The 14273-nt window shown below is 62.5% G+C and overlaps 1 protein-coding gene across 1 annotated transcript in view; it reads left to right on the top strand.

Annotated features, from left to right (window-relative positions):
• Positions 1-13985, top strand: part of LOC113194642 (netrin receptor UNC5B) — a 72902-nt gene extending 58917 nt beyond the window's left edge. Inside the window, exons 3-17 of the mRNA XM_026405801.2 lie at positions 1037-1180; positions 1531-1634; positions 2281-2461; positions 3118-3285; positions 3902-4066; positions 4227-4259; positions 6332-6526; positions 6771-7163; positions 7751-7838; positions 8796-8964; positions 9060-9293; positions 10196-10345; positions 10795-10959; positions 11690-11871; positions 13116-13985. Of these exons, the coding sequence (XP_026261586.2) occupies positions 1037-1180; positions 1531-1634; positions 2281-2461; positions 3118-3285; positions 3902-4066; positions 4227-4259; positions 6332-6526; positions 6771-7163; positions 7751-7838; positions 8796-8964; positions 9060-9293; positions 10196-10345; positions 10795-10959; positions 11690-11871; positions 13116-13281 (2537 nt within the window). The 3' untranslated portion in view covers positions 13282-13985. The remainder of the gene's footprint in view (positions 1-1036; positions 1181-1530; positions 1635-2280; positions 2462-3117; positions 3286-3901; positions 4067-4226; positions 4260-6331; positions 6527-6770; positions 7164-7750; positions 7839-8795; positions 8965-9059; positions 9294-10195; positions 10346-10794; positions 10960-11689; positions 11872-13115) is intronic.
• The last annotated feature ends 288 nt before the right edge of the window (positions 13986-14273 follow it).

Here is a 14273-nt window from a genome sequence, read left to right as displayed (position 1 = left end):
GAGACATGGACAGGGTGCCAGGCTTACGGGGTGCGGCGGATACCTCCTCCACTGGGCGACCCTGGCCTGCACCTGATTCCCAGCTGGCGAAGGAGGGGTGCGGCCTGCTCTGTGGGCCCTGCAGCTCTGATCTCAGAGCCGGCAGCCGGCACGGCAGGCCACCCTCTCTGACACACCACTGTCACCTCCTTTGCCATTGGGACTGGGGCTCTCCTTGCTATTTGGGAGCCCACCTGTGACAATATGGGAGAGTGACAGCGATGACTTTATTGGGATGGATCCAGAGAAGTAGCTTGTTAGGGGACAGATCTCAACCTGGGCAAGATACCAGACAGCTGACCCCCACTCCACTGGCAGCTTGCTGGGGGACTTTGGGCCTGCCGCTTACCCTCTCTGGGCCTCGGTTTCTCTGATGTGAAAGGAAGAGCTAAATAAGATCCAAACAACTTGCCAGAGTCATTTTGTGCCCAGCTGGGCTGGGTTCTGACAAGCTAATTGCCATGAGTCATTTAGAGTTTATCCTTGGTGTTTTACTATGATGGGAAATCAAGGCTCAGAGAGACTAAGTAACATAGTGAAGGTCACACAGCTGGGGAGTGAGATGGGGCCTGGATTCAAACCTGGCCAGCCATCTAACCACCATGCCATGTACAGCAAGGTCTACAGTCGTGTCCTCAGGGACTTAACAATCCATGTGAGGATTGGGTAGGATCCATTCTGGTAAGGGGGTGCAGCCTTAGGAATTCTGAAACAGGAGGCAGACAGGGAGGCTTCCTGGAGGAGGTGGTCTTGGTCCTCCCCCGAGCTTTGGGGAAGAGATTTGCAGAGGGAGTAGAACCTGCAGGGCCTGGAGGCCACATGGAGGGTCTGGGTCCTTCTGCTGAAGAGTCTGGAGATGAGTCCCGGGGTGAGTGCCAGCTCTCTGGGCTGTTGGGTCCATGCGGGATCCAGGCCAGGCGGGCAGTCGCAGCTGGTGCGGTGACCAGCTGGTGGCTGTGGCAGTGTGGCCTGCCCCTGACCCGCGCTCCCCCCCCAGGCCTGCGGGTGCGCGAGGTGCAGATCGAGGTGTCGCGGCAGCAGGTGGAGGAGCTCTTTGGGCTGGAGGATTACTGGTGCCAGTGTGTGGCCTGGAGCTCCGCGGGCACCACCAAGAGTCGCCGGGCCTACGTGCGCATCGCCTGTAAGCTCCCTGGCCCCTCCAGGGCCTCTCCCTTCCCCTGGACGCCAGAGGAGGAGCCCACTTCTATGGCTGGAGATGCCCTCTGTGGACATTGGGAACCCGCCCGCAGCTCACAGGGTTCCTAGCCCAGAACTGGGCATTCCCGGTGGCCCTCCTCATCTTACAGAGGGAAACTGCCAGCTTTCTTCCCCGCCCTGGGCCGCCTGGGCCAGGGACCCCCAGTTCAGGGAGGGAACCCAGTTCCCCCAGCGCAGTCAGCCGTTCCCTTGGCTGCATTGCCCCCTGGTGGCCATGGTGGGTACTTCGGGTGCCCTTCTGCCCCCCACCTGACTGTGCCCTCTGCCCTCTAGACCTGCGCAAGAACTTCGACCAGGAGCCTCTGGGCAAGGAAGTGCCCTTGGACCACGAGGTTCTCCTGCAGTGCCGCCCCCCAGAGGGGGTGCCTGTGGCCGAGGTGAGTGGGGACGTGGCAATGCCAGGTCAGGCTGAGAGCAGACGAGTCTCACGCTTGCCACAGCCGCTGCGCCCATAGCCTCTCAGCCTCCCATGTCACAGGTGGGGAGAGGCTCTGAACTGAGAGGGGAGCCATCACCCCTGCAGAAGGTGGCACAGGCCATACCCCAGCAGGCCCTCCACGGGTGGGGACACCAGGGCTCCTTGGGCACCTGGGCCCCATCTCCAGTAGGCCTTCCCACCCAGAGCCAAGGCCCGGACTTATGGATACCAAGAGGTCTCAGTGTGTCCCCATGTGCACCAGCCCCAAGGCTGGTGACCTTTGCCCTCGCCACACGGCCTTTGGATCCAGGGCAGTGCCCCTTTGGGTCCCTTCACGCCACCGTCCTCATGCTCCAGACACGTTCCCTGTCCTCACTCGGGCCCTGGGGGTGGGTCTCCTCCCAGGCTGCCTCGCTGGAGGACGGGGCTCCCAGCTTGGTGCCCGGCCCGGTGGAGGTGCCTCCCTGGGTCAGCACTGTGGGATGGACACAGACAGGACTGCAGCTCTGTTGGTGGCCAGACCCCTCCTGTCCCTCTAGGTGGGTCCACACCACCCCCGTAGGGGGCAGGCCCTGAGTCCTCACCACCCCATTCCTACCCCACAGGTGGAATGGCTCAGGAATGAGGATGTCATCGACCCCACCCAGGACACCAACTTCCTGATCACCATCGACCACAACCTCATCATCCGCCAGGCCCGCCTGTCGGACACGGCCAACTACACCTGCGTGGCCAAGAACATCGTGGCCAAGCGCCGGAGCACCACCGCCACCGTCATCGTCTACGGTGGGGCTCTGCAGGGAGCGAACGGCCAAGGGGGGGAGAGGGCCTGGGGCTCTATGTCCCACCACCCTGCCCCAACCCAAGGCCAGCGGGACCCCTGAACAGGCGGGGAGGGGGCAGCCCTGAGAGGGGAAGTGAATTGCCTGAGGTCACACAGCAAAAAATTAGTGGCCAAGCCAGACCTTCCTGGGTTCCAAGTCGGAACTGGACCCTGGTCCAGAGCCCCTGGCCACCTGAAGAAGACCTCTGCCAGGCAGCCAGGTCAGGGGCCCCAGTGAGGACCCCCACACCCCGCCTGTTGTCCTGGCAGACTGGGGACTGCTGCCGGGACTGTGTGCAGCTCTCTGCTGACCCCTTGGCCTCAGGAGTGCAAGGGAAAGAGCCACAGCTAGGGTGGTTCTAGAATGTTCTAGAAAGAGTCCCAGGTCGCCCGCTGTGAGTGGGTGACCTGAGTAAGTGCTGGCCTCTGGACCTTTGTTTCTCCCGGCATGATGGGTCAGGGAGCAGACAGTGACCCCCAGGTCCTCCTGGTGCCCGTGTCACGGCTCAGCCTCCCCATGGAGGTCTCAGCAGAGAGACCTCACCGGGAGTGGGCATGGGCTTGGGGGCCACTGTGACCCACAGCCAGGCCACCTGGGTGACGACTGCTGTCCCTACAGTGAATGGCGGCTGGTCCAGCTGGGCCGAGTGGTCGCCCTGCTCCAACCGCTGTGGCCGAGGCTGGCAGAAGCGCACCCGGACCTGCACCAACCCCGCCCCGCTCAATGGAGGTGCCTTCTGCGAGGGCCAGGCCTTCCAGAAAACCGCCTGCACCACCGTGTGCCCAGGTCAGGGCCGCTGGCCAGGTGGCACCCCGCCCACACCAGCCCGCCCATCCCCACCTACCTGCATGACATGCCAGAGTCAGGGCCACGTTCTCCCCTGTGTCCACAGGGAAGGGGGCCGCCCAGGCTGGCCCAGTGCTCCCCTCTCTGACCTCTTGCTGGGCCTGGGCTGCAGCTGAGATTGAGGTGGAGGCTCTGGGCTGCAGCCTGGGCCTCTTACCTGCCCCTGGCCAGGGTTCCAGAGCTGACATATACAAGTGTCGATGCACTCCGTCCGCGGGGCCCTGTCCTGCTAGCAGTCTAACCCTCTGTCTCCTACATCCCCGTCTGCCTGCCCCTGCGTGTCTGGCTGTTTTCTCCTTGTGGCTGTGGATCCAGGTGGCGGCGGGGCTTGTCCTCTGGGTTTGCAGTTGTGCATCGGGTTGTGTCTGAGCACTTCTGTGTTCTCTGTCCACCTGGTGCCCGTGGCCACTTGCTGGCCCGAGGCTGCGTGGCTGTGGTGTGGGTTTCTCTGAGTGGCCTGCCTGTGGCTTGTCTCCCTGTCCCGCCGTGGAGGTGTGTGCGTGAGCGCCGCTGTGTGTGTGCTGCGGGGTGACCGCGCCTGCACCTGCTCGTGCAGTGGACGGGGCCTGGACAGAGTGGAGCAAGTGGTCGGCCTGCAGCACCGAGTGTGCCCACTGGCGCAGCCGCGAGTGCATGGCGCCCCCGCCCCAGAACGGAGGCCGCGACTGCAGCGGGACCCTGCTGGACTCCAAGAACTGCACGGACGGGCTGTGCATGCAGAGTGAGTCCCAGGCAGGGACCGGGGAGGACGCCCAGCCCGCCCCGGTGCCAGCCCTGCCTCCGCCCCCACAGCTGACCCTCACCTGCGCCGTGTCTATCGCCCTCTCTGCATCCTTTCTTGTCATCTGTGTCACTGGCTCTCCCTTTATTTCCCTCAACAGATAAGAGGACTCTAAGCGACCCCAAAAGCCACCGTAAGTGCATCTCACGGCTGTCCTCTTTCGCCCCACGGTCCTCCCTGGCTGGGGTTCCAGGTGTGGGGGCAGGGCAGGGAGGTGGACGGCACCCACCGTGCCCAGCTCCTGGGGCTCCTCCTGCTTTGGACGCTTCATATCTGCCCTCCATCGTGGGCAGGCAGGCGGGCCCTGGGCTGACGGGGAGGCCCCCAGAGACCCCTGGCTCCCCCGTGCCCGGCAGGAAACCAAGTCTCAGAGGGACCTACCTGGGGACCCCCTGGAAACAGCAGAACCAGAGCTTGAGCCCAGAATATGTGGCCAAAGCTGGTGCTCTTAGCCCTGTGCCCTTGGCCTCCCTCCGTGGGGCAGGGCCAGCGGGCAGGGCCCCACCTGTCAACCCCAGTGCCCTGTATTGCAACCTGGCAGCTGGGCCGCACCTCCCAAGTCACCCCAGATGCCCACTGCCCTGTGTCCCGAGAGCCCTGTGCCCCCGCCCCACGGGTCCCCATGGCCACGGAACTGCACAGTCCAGAGCAGTAAAGCGTCCGGCAGGCTGGCCGTGGTAACTAAAGTACAGCGTCCACGTAATTCTGGAATCCTGAGACCAGCAGTGAGGCCCTTGGCCAGCCCCCTAGGGGACCAGAGTTTAAATCACGAGGCAAGTGGCCCCAGTGTGGGCAAGGACATCAGGTTCAGAGCCGCACCACGTGGGGAGCAGTGCAGGAGCCTCGGGAAGTAGGAGCCCAGGCCTTCGAGGGACCTGTGGTCCACGGGGGAGCCCAAGAATGTGGACCACTGGGGGGCAGGGGCCAGGCGGCTGTCGGAAGTGAGCAGACGTCCAGGCGGAAGGCCATGGCCTACTGCGACATAAGGCTCGAGCTGACCCCTGGGCTGGGGGAATCGGAGAGGGAAGTGGCCTTACAACTGAGGCCCACAGCACAGGGTGCTTCCTGGAGCTCCCAGAAGGGCCAGCGGAAGGGCAGCCATGTCAACGGCTGCCACCTTGGCTTTGCCTGAGCTGGCCAGTGTGATAGCCACTGGTCACATGTGGCTCTTGAAGCTTATATTTAAATAAATTTAAATAAATTAAACGCAAATCAGGGGAGTACCGGGGATTGAACTCAGGGGCCCTCGACCACTGAGCCCCCTCCCCAGCCCTCTTTTGTATTTTATTTAGAGACAGGGTCTGGCTGAGCCGCTTAGGGCCTCACTTTTACTGGGGCTGGCTTTGAACTGGCCATGCTCCTGCCTCGGCCTCTGAGCTGCTGGGATTCCAGGTGTCTGCCGCTGCGCCCAGCCCCCAGTCAGCTTTAGTGAACCGATGGGGCTTTTGCTCCAGCCCCGTTCGGTTGCTCAGGGACCACATGTTCTGTGGCTGTGGGCGGACACTGTAGACATAGGACATTGTCGTCATCATGGAAGGTTCTGTTGACATGGCCTTGGAGAGTGTTCCCAGCCACAGCCTCCCCGTGTCACATGGGTCACCTCCATCCCATCCGTCTTCCACCACTCCCACTCCATGGCTCATGTCACAGCCCCCCCCCCGCCCCCGCCCCCAGCAAAGCATTTGGAAGGGCACTTGAAGATCCCGAGGACCAGGACCTTGGTTCTATGCGAGTGCAGCAGGCTCAGAGTGAGACTGTGGTTTCAGCCTCAGCTCTGATAGGACAGATCAGGTGGCCAGCGTCCCCGAGTCGCACTCCCTGTGTCACCGAGTCACAGTCCCTGTCTCCCCAGCAGGAAGCAGTGAGTTCACTGGTGGGTGGAGGCTGCCCGGGGTCTGGAGACCATTTTACTAGTGTAGAGACGGGCTGGGGGCTGGGCTGGGGCTCGGTGGCAGAGCACTTGCCTGGCCTGTGGGAGGCCCTGGGTCCCATCCTCAGCACCGCGTGTCAGTAAATAGAATAAAGGTCCATCCACAACTAAAAACATATAAAAATACTTAGAGAGAGAGAGAGAGAGAGAGAGAGAGTGACTGACTCAGAGGCTCCCAGGCTGGCCCGAGTCCCCAGCCTGCCACGGCAGACCTCAGTTGACCTCAGCACGGGACCAGCGGGCCTGCCCCTCACGTAGCCCTCCTGTGTCCGCAGTCCTGGAGGCCTCGGGAGATGTGGCCCTGTACACGGGCCTCGTGGTGGCCATCTTGGTGGTGGTGGCAGTCCTCATGGCCGTGGGCGCAGTGGTGTACCGCCGCAACTGTCGCGACTTCGACACGGACATCACGGACTCGTCTGCTGCCCTCACTGGGGGCTTTCACCCAGTCAACTTCAAGACAGCAAGGCCCAGTAAGGACCCGGGCAGCCGGGGTGGCATCAAGGCAGGGGACCTGGGGGTGCCCAGGGGTGACCAGAGCCTGGGCTGCCTCCTCCCTCCCAGGGTTTCTCCGGAGCTTGCCCAGAGCTTCCCAAAGTGGGTGGCCGTCGAGCCTTTGCAGCTGGACCTTGGGTGGGACAGGAGGGCACCTAGCCCAGACAGGGCAGGACCCGGCCAGCGGGGCATGCCTGACTGACCGTCACCCCCCTCCGACAGGCAACCCTCAGCTCCTGCACCCCTCGGTGCCCCCCGACCTGACAGCCAGCGCCGGCGCCTACCGCGGGCCCGTGTACGCCCTGCAGGACGCGGCCGACAAGATCCCCATGACCAACTCGCCCCTGCTCGACCCCCTGCCCAGCCTCAAGATCAAGGTCTACAGCTCCAGCACCACCAGCTCCGGGCCCGGCCGGCCAGATGGGGCCGACCTGCTGGGGGTCACCTACCCGCCGGGCACCTACCCTGGCGACTTCTCCCGGGACGCACACTTCCTGCACCTGCGCAGCGCCAGCCTGGGCTCCCAGCAGCCCCTGGGCCTGCCCCGGGACCCGGGCAGCAGTGTCAGCGGCACCTTCGGTTGCCTGGGCGGGAGGCTCAGCATCCCGGGCACAGGTGGGCCTGTCCCCTGCCTCTCGGCCGGTCCCTACACAGCTCACCACCCAGCCAGCAGAGGACAGGGCTTCCCTCCCCCCATTTCTCAGATGGGGACAGTGGGGTTCAAGGGCAAGAGGGGACGGTAAAACAGAGGTGCCAACTGGAAGACCCAGGGTTCAGTCCTCCTCTGCTCCTTCTAGGCCAGGGGCACCTTGGGTCAGCCACTCGCAGAGCCTCACCATCCTGTTGGTCAGGGACAGTTCAGCAGCCCTGCAGAGCACTGTCCCAGGTTCCAGTGGAGAAAGGGCACCCACCTCGGTGCAAAACTGGTCATCAGCACCGTCCCGCCTTTGCCCTGAGCTAGGGGTGAGGGGCCGACACCTTCAGGCCCCAGGCAGTGTCGGCAGCCCTGTGTAGTGGACAGGCCCGCAGAGGCCATGACTGGGCCTCTCCTTGCATCCAGGCCCCAGACCCCAGACGCTGGCTGGTGACTGCTTGGCACTCGGATGTCTTTCCCTCTCTGCCCTGTGCTAGCCACCTCCCAGCCCTGTTCTCCTGACTCCCTCCCCCCTGCCCCCTCCCTGCTGACCTCCCTCTCCCCCCAGGGGTCAGCCTGCTGGTGCCCAATGGAGCCATTCCCCAGGGCAAGTTCTACGAGATGTACCTGCTTATCAACAAGGCGGAAAGCACCCTGTGAGTAGAGAACCACCCTACCCCGGCTGCCCGACTCTGCCTCCCTCCCCACCACCTGCCCATAAATCATAGAAGTGGAGAGTGGTTGACAGACAGGTTACAAATAGGACAAAGGGCTAATATCCTCACTATGTAAAAAGCCTTTATAAACTAATAAGAAAAATTGAATATCTCAAGATGAAAATGAGCAAAGGATATGAACCAGGGATCTCTCTCTCCTCCCCCCCACCACACACAGTGACCTGTAGTTTATGAGAAAACATTCTACCTAATTCGTAGTGGAAATTAATGAATATCTGTGAGATATTGGGAATTATTTTTGCTTAAGGAATTCACAAGGATTTTTTTTTTTTCCAAACAATAATATCTTCATCCTCCCAGAGCCCAGGCACTTAGCCCTCCATGGCATGATGGTGGGAGCACAGACTGGTACCAGCCCTCTGGAGGGTGATGTAGCCATATCTGTTAAGAACGTTCCCGCCAAGTGCGGTGGCGCAGACCTGTAATCCTAGCCACTTGGGAGGCTGAGGCAGGAGGATTATGAGTTCAAAGCCAGCCTCAGCAACTTATCATTGAGGCCCTAAGGAACTCAGCGAGACCCTGTCTCTACATAAAAATATAAAAAGGGCTGGGATGTGGCTCAGTGATTAAGCGCTCCTGGGTTCAATCCCTGGTACCAAAAAAAAAAAGTTCCCCAAATTGCAGAACCTTTGAAGCCGTGTGCTAAGGCTTGGTGGAGAGTGCTCTGGTGTGACCGCAAAACTCTGGAAACAGCTTTAAGGGTGCGCCAATTCCTCTGCCTCCTCCGTCCCCAAAACCTCGGGGTCTGGAGCTCGGTGGCAGAGCCTTGCCCTCGGCCCAGGCTGTGGGCAGAGCTGGAGGCCCAGAGCAGCCTGTGCCCTTGAGAGTCCTCAGCCTCCTCTCACAGCCTCCTTTCTGCCCTCTGCTTGACCCCAGCCCCCTGTCAGAAGGGACCCAGACAGTACTGAGCCCCGCGGTGACCTGCGGGCCAACGGGCCTCCTGCTGTGCCGCCCGGTCATCCTCACGGTGCCCCACTGTGCCGAGGTCACTGCTGGTGACTGGATCTTCCAGCTCAAGACCCAGGCCCACCAGGGCCACTGGGAGGTGAGGAGCGCAGGCTGCCCGACCTGCCGGGGAGGCCCGCAGAGGCCCGCCAGCATGCCCAGGGCCTGTGCACGCCAACCCTCTGTGCCCTGCAGGAGGTGGTGACCCTGGACGAGGAGACCCTGAACACCCCCTGCTACTGCCAGCTGGAGGCCAGGTCCTGCCACATCCTGCTGGACCAGCTGGGCACCTACGCCTTCACGGGCGAGTCCTACTCCCGCGCAGCCTGCAAGCGGCTGCAGCTGGCCGTCTTCGCCCCAGCCCTGTGCACCTCCCTGGAGTACAGCCTCAGGGTCTACTGCCTCGAGGACACGCCCGTGGCCCTGAAGGTACGGCCAGGCCTCAGCCAGCTGCCGGCTCCCTTCCTGCCGCAGCACCAGGCCGCAGCCTCAAGCGGGAGACAGGCAGAGGCTCTCGGGGCTCCTGGTCTGCAGGAGGGCACATGGGGAGGGTGACCATACCTGAGCCCAAGACAGCAGGGAAGGGCATCCAGACAGAGCAGGGCTGCCACCCAGGTGTGGCGTCCAGCCTGAGCAGAATGCCAGCCCCTTGCCCCTCCCTCCCTGGGCTGTGGTCCGTCCCGTGTTGTGGGCTGAGGCACCATAGGTGAAGGGCCGGGGGGACAGGGTCTCCTGCTGGGACCACCCGTCTGGAGCCCAGGCGGCCCGGGAAGGGCTGGAGGCTGCTGGGGAATGCTCTTAGGCCTGGGTCTCTTGGTGCTGGGCACTGGCTGGTCCACTCTGGCCAGAGAAGTGTGGAGATCAAGACGAAAGGTCTACTGATGGGCTTGCTTCTTAAACCCCTCGTCTGTCTGTCCATCCATGTTGAGTTCTGTTCATGGGCCTACTTGGTGACAGCCCACTGTCCCCCGCCATCTCCCTTCCATCCGCTTAATATCCCTTTATTCATGTTCCTCCCATTTCCACACCCACTTCCACAGCCTTCTTTCTCTTCCTGTCTGTCCACAGTTCTCCATCCCTCTGTCCACACCGCCCAGCCATCTAAGTCCACTCATCCATTCCCCTCTCCCACTGTCTGGTTGTCTGTTTGTCCATCTGCTGTCCTGTTCATCTATCCATCTACCCACACGTCCATTCACCCAAAGCACTTGCTCACGGGTCCCCCGGGTCCTGCACGTGCTCAGGAGGGTCCCTGCGCCCCACCCCTCAGCCGCTAGTGGAAGAGGCCCAAGGCCAAGCCTGATGCAGTCCCTGCCCCCGCCCCGGCGCAGGAGGTGCTAGAGCTGGAGCGGACGCTGGGGGGCTACCTGGTGGAGGAGCCCAAGCCCCTGCTGTTCAAGGACAGTTACCACAACCTGCGCCTCTCCCTGCACGACGTCCCCCACGCCCACTGGAGGAGCAAGCTGCTGGCCAAGTACCAGGTGAGGCGGCGGGGGGGGGCCTGGGGGGCCTGGGGGCACCCGGCTGCTCCTGCCCCCGTCCCAGCCTCGCCCCTCACGGCCCTCACGCCCTCTGTCTTGCCCGGCCGGTCTCCATGCGTCCTCAGGAACACCCCAGCCTCTGGGCCCGTGACAGCCTGTCACTCTCTCATGTCACACAGAGCCCACACCCATCGTGCTCAAAGAGGCCTGGCCACCTGAGTGTGCAACTGTCCTGACAGCCTCTGCCCCACCCTGCAGCGGGGGACCCCGAGGTGTCCGGCTCAGGCACCCCGGCACCCCGGCACCCCCTCAGCCAGCCAGCTTCGGGGCGCTTCACAGCTCTTCTCCCCTTTCCTTCTGAGGGGAGTCCTGAATGCACCCAAGGGCCCCACCCTCCTGGCCTCCAGGCCCCAGAGTACTGGCTGGGCCCTGACCCCTGCCTCCCGCAGGAGATCCCCTTCTGTCACATCTGGAGTGGCAGCCAGAAGGCCCTGCACTGCACATTCACCCTGGAGCGGCACAGCCTGGCCGCCACCGAGCTCACCTGCAAGATCTGCGTGCGGCAGGTGGAAGGGGAGGGCCAGATAGTCCAGCTGCACACCACGCTGGCCGAGGTGAGGCGGGCTGCGGCACATGGACCCAGGGTCCCCTCCCGTGGGCAGAAATGCGTCTCCCACAAAGACCTCTCCTTCACCTCCCAAGTCAGAGCAGCACTGGTTAACAGCCATCACTGTGTGCCATTCCTGTGCAAGGTACATGTGACCAGGTGACACGCGTCACCTCACTAAATCGGCACAACCCCAGGGAGACCGTTGATGGTCCACGTCTGGAAGAGGAGGAAGCAGGTTTTAGGGAGGGCAGGTATCCCACAGTCGCGACAGCAATGGGACCCAGGTCGGCACAAGGACAGAGCCACCGTGCTCAGCCACTGTACAACCAGACTGAGGTTTAAAAGCCCAGGCCACCCAGGGTGACAATGCTGCTCCTCCTCTCAGTGCAGTAGAAAGAGCCCTGCGCCAGCTCTGCCCCCCACTCGCAGGGGACCCTGGGCTCTGCCCCCTCTGGACTGTAGTTTCCTCATTATAGAAACTGGTCTGCGTGGGCTGCACTGCAGTGGGCTCTTCAGGCTTCCTGACCACGCGTCAGCCTTAGCCAGGAGCAGACACCTACCGTGACAATAGAAGCCTATGACACGCCCCTGAGGGCCAGGGAGCAGCCACACGTCCTGGGGCTTGGGAAGGAGCCTGCTCCTGGGGGAAGAGGTCCTGGCCTGAGCAGCTGGCCAGGGCAGGGAGCCCAGAGCAGCAGACGCCCAGCACCACGGCCCTCTTTCCTCCCCTCCAGACTCCTGCTGGCTCCTTGGACGCCCTCTGCTCTGCGCCCGGCAGCGCCGTCACCACCCAGCTGGGACCCTATGCCTTCAAGATCCCGCTGTCCATCCGCCAAAAGATATGCCACAGCCTCGACGCCCCCAGCTCGCGGGGCAGTGACTGGCGGCTGCTGGCGCAGAAGCTCTCCATGGACCGGTGAGTGTCCGGGACCAGAGCCCAGGTGGCCTCGTCCTCGGTCTGGTAGACAGGGGTGGCATCAGTCTCCACCATTGATGGCAGGTCAGGAGCTCCGTGTGGAGGCGCTAAGTCTGGGGGTGCTGCTCCAGGGTGGAGGGTTGAGCTCCGAGCGCCAGCCTCCGAGCCAGGCCGGCTGCAGATCACCTCACTCTCCAGGCTGTGCCCTCCCACCGTGGTCTGCAACACGCCCCACCTGCCCATCTGGGGGACGACCTGAGAATCAGACCAAGCCCAGGCACCAGCTAGGTGGGGTCACCTCCAGCACCTCAGTGCCAGGGACAGAGCAGATGTCCCCAAAACACTTGCCCAGTGACAGAACACACCTCGGTGTCAAACTCATTGTGAGGCTGGGGCTGGGGCTCCGTGGTAGAGCACTTGCCTCACACGTGGGAGGCCCTGGGTTCGGTCCTCAGCACCACAGAAAAATAAATGAATAAATGAGGATAATCCACCTACAACTAAAAACAAATATTTTTAATTAAAAAAAACTCTTTGTGAGAACTTCCCATGCTAGAGGCCTGTGATGACAAAAGTGACTCATTCAATGTCCACCCTGCCCCGAGCAGGTGCTGTAGACCAGATCTTACTGGAAATGACGAGTGGGACTCTCAGATGGCGCAGGCCCTGTTCCTGCTCTCGGGAGTCCATGGGGCAAGACCAGGCAGGGAATGAGGGGGAGGAAGCCCCGTGGATGGCGAAGGCCTGTCGCCCCAGCAGCTTGGGAGGCAGAGGCAGGAGGATCGCAAGTTCAAAGCCAGCCTCAGCAACTTAGTGAGGCCCTGACTCAAAATAAAAATGGTTGGGGATGCGCCTCTGTGGTAAAGAGCCCCTGGGTTCAATATCTGGTACCAAAAGAGAACCGGGCAGAGGCAGAGGAGAGACTGGCCGTGTCGCCCCGCCCCCAGCCCGCCCCCAGCCTGTCCTGTGGACAGGACGAGAGAAGGCTAGACCCTTGCTTTGTGTGAGCGTGGATCCTGTCTGCCATGCCGGGAGTTGACTGACAGGTTCCCATTTAAGAGACGAGACTGAGGCTCCGAGAGGGCCACTGACTTGCCAGGGCCCCTCAGCCTGCTGGGATTCAGACCCAGGACTACGGGACACTGGAGCCCAAGTCTCCCTACCTCCTGTGCTTCCTCCACCCCAGGCTCCTGGGAGGCACTGAGCGCTCCACGTGCCACATGCCCCTCTCCTTCCCACTCCAGGTACCTGAATTACTTTGCCACCAAAGCGAGCCCCACGGGCGTGATCCTGGACCTCTGGGAAGCTCTGCAGCAGGACGACGGGGACCTCAACAGCCTGGCGAGTGCCTTGGAGGAGATGGGCAAGAGCGAGATGCTGGTGGCCATGGCCACTGACGGGGACTGCTGAGTGCCCAGAACCACGGGCCATCAGAGACAGGTGGTGGCCGTGCCTGGAGGCCGGGGCAGCCTCCTCATGGAGGCTGACAGCTGGAGTTGCCCCCGCTCCTCCCCCGTCCGACCACAACCAGCCTTAGAAAAGCCACGCCCTGCGCTGCCCAGAGGGCTGGTGCTCCTCCCTGGCCTCACTCCCCGTGGGAGCTGGGGCAGGCCCGGGGCAGTTCGCGGGGCCAGGAGGTGGCCCTCCCTCCACCCACCTCCTGCCCTGTTCCAGGTCCCTCGGGGTCAGTTCCGTTCTCACACTCCCTCTCCCTCTCCCTCCGCTGCGGACTCCTCCAGCCCACTCCCTCACCCTCTCCCCCCAGGTCCCCACCGACGCTCCCCATCCACAGGCAAGAAGGGAAGGAGGGCAAGCAGGCGCCTCCGGCCAGCGGGGCCCAGGGAAGAGAAACGCCCCCCAGGGAAGGGAAAGCCCAGTTTCTTAGGAAACGCAAACCATTTTTTATCCAGATATTTGGATAGGTCCTTTTTAAGAAAAAAAAAAAGAAAGAAAGAAAATGAACAAAAAAAAATGGAAAACTTTTTTCCCCCAGTACAGGTGAGAGTGGGTGTGTTCTGGCCGAGTGTGTGTGTGTGTGTGTGTGTGTGCACGCGGGTGTGCGTGTGTCAGGGAGAGACTGAGTGGACTCTGAGACTGAGGTTCTCTGCTGCTGAGGGATCTTTTTGGACTAAAGGCCTCAGTTCCCAGTGGTGAAGGGAGCGGTCAGGCAGGCTCTTGGCCCGAGTTGCCCCCGGGGACCAGGACAGGGCCCTCCCACAGCCCGCAGACCCCGGGAGGAGCAGGTCAGGGGCCGGGCAGCTGTGGCCGGGCGAAGGCCCTTCTGTCTTCCTGGTCTGGTGGCTCCTGGGAGGCGTGTGGCCTGGCGTGGCCCCCGGGAGCTGAGCCTGGGTCACTACAGCCCCACCCAGCCAGCAGCCTCAGACCAGGGGACTCCTGCCACC

Source organism: Urocitellus parryii, unplaced genomic scaffold (assembly GCF_045843805.1).
Source record: "Urocitellus parryii isolate mUroPar1 unplaced genomic scaffold, mUroPar1.hap1 Scaffold_139, whole genome shotgun sequence".
Classification (NCBI taxonomy): Eukaryota; Metazoa; Chordata; class Mammalia; order Rodentia; family Sciuridae; genus Urocitellus; species Urocitellus parryii.
Note: the sequence above shows the minus strand (reverse complement) of the source record. Positions and strands in the feature narration are given on the sequence as shown.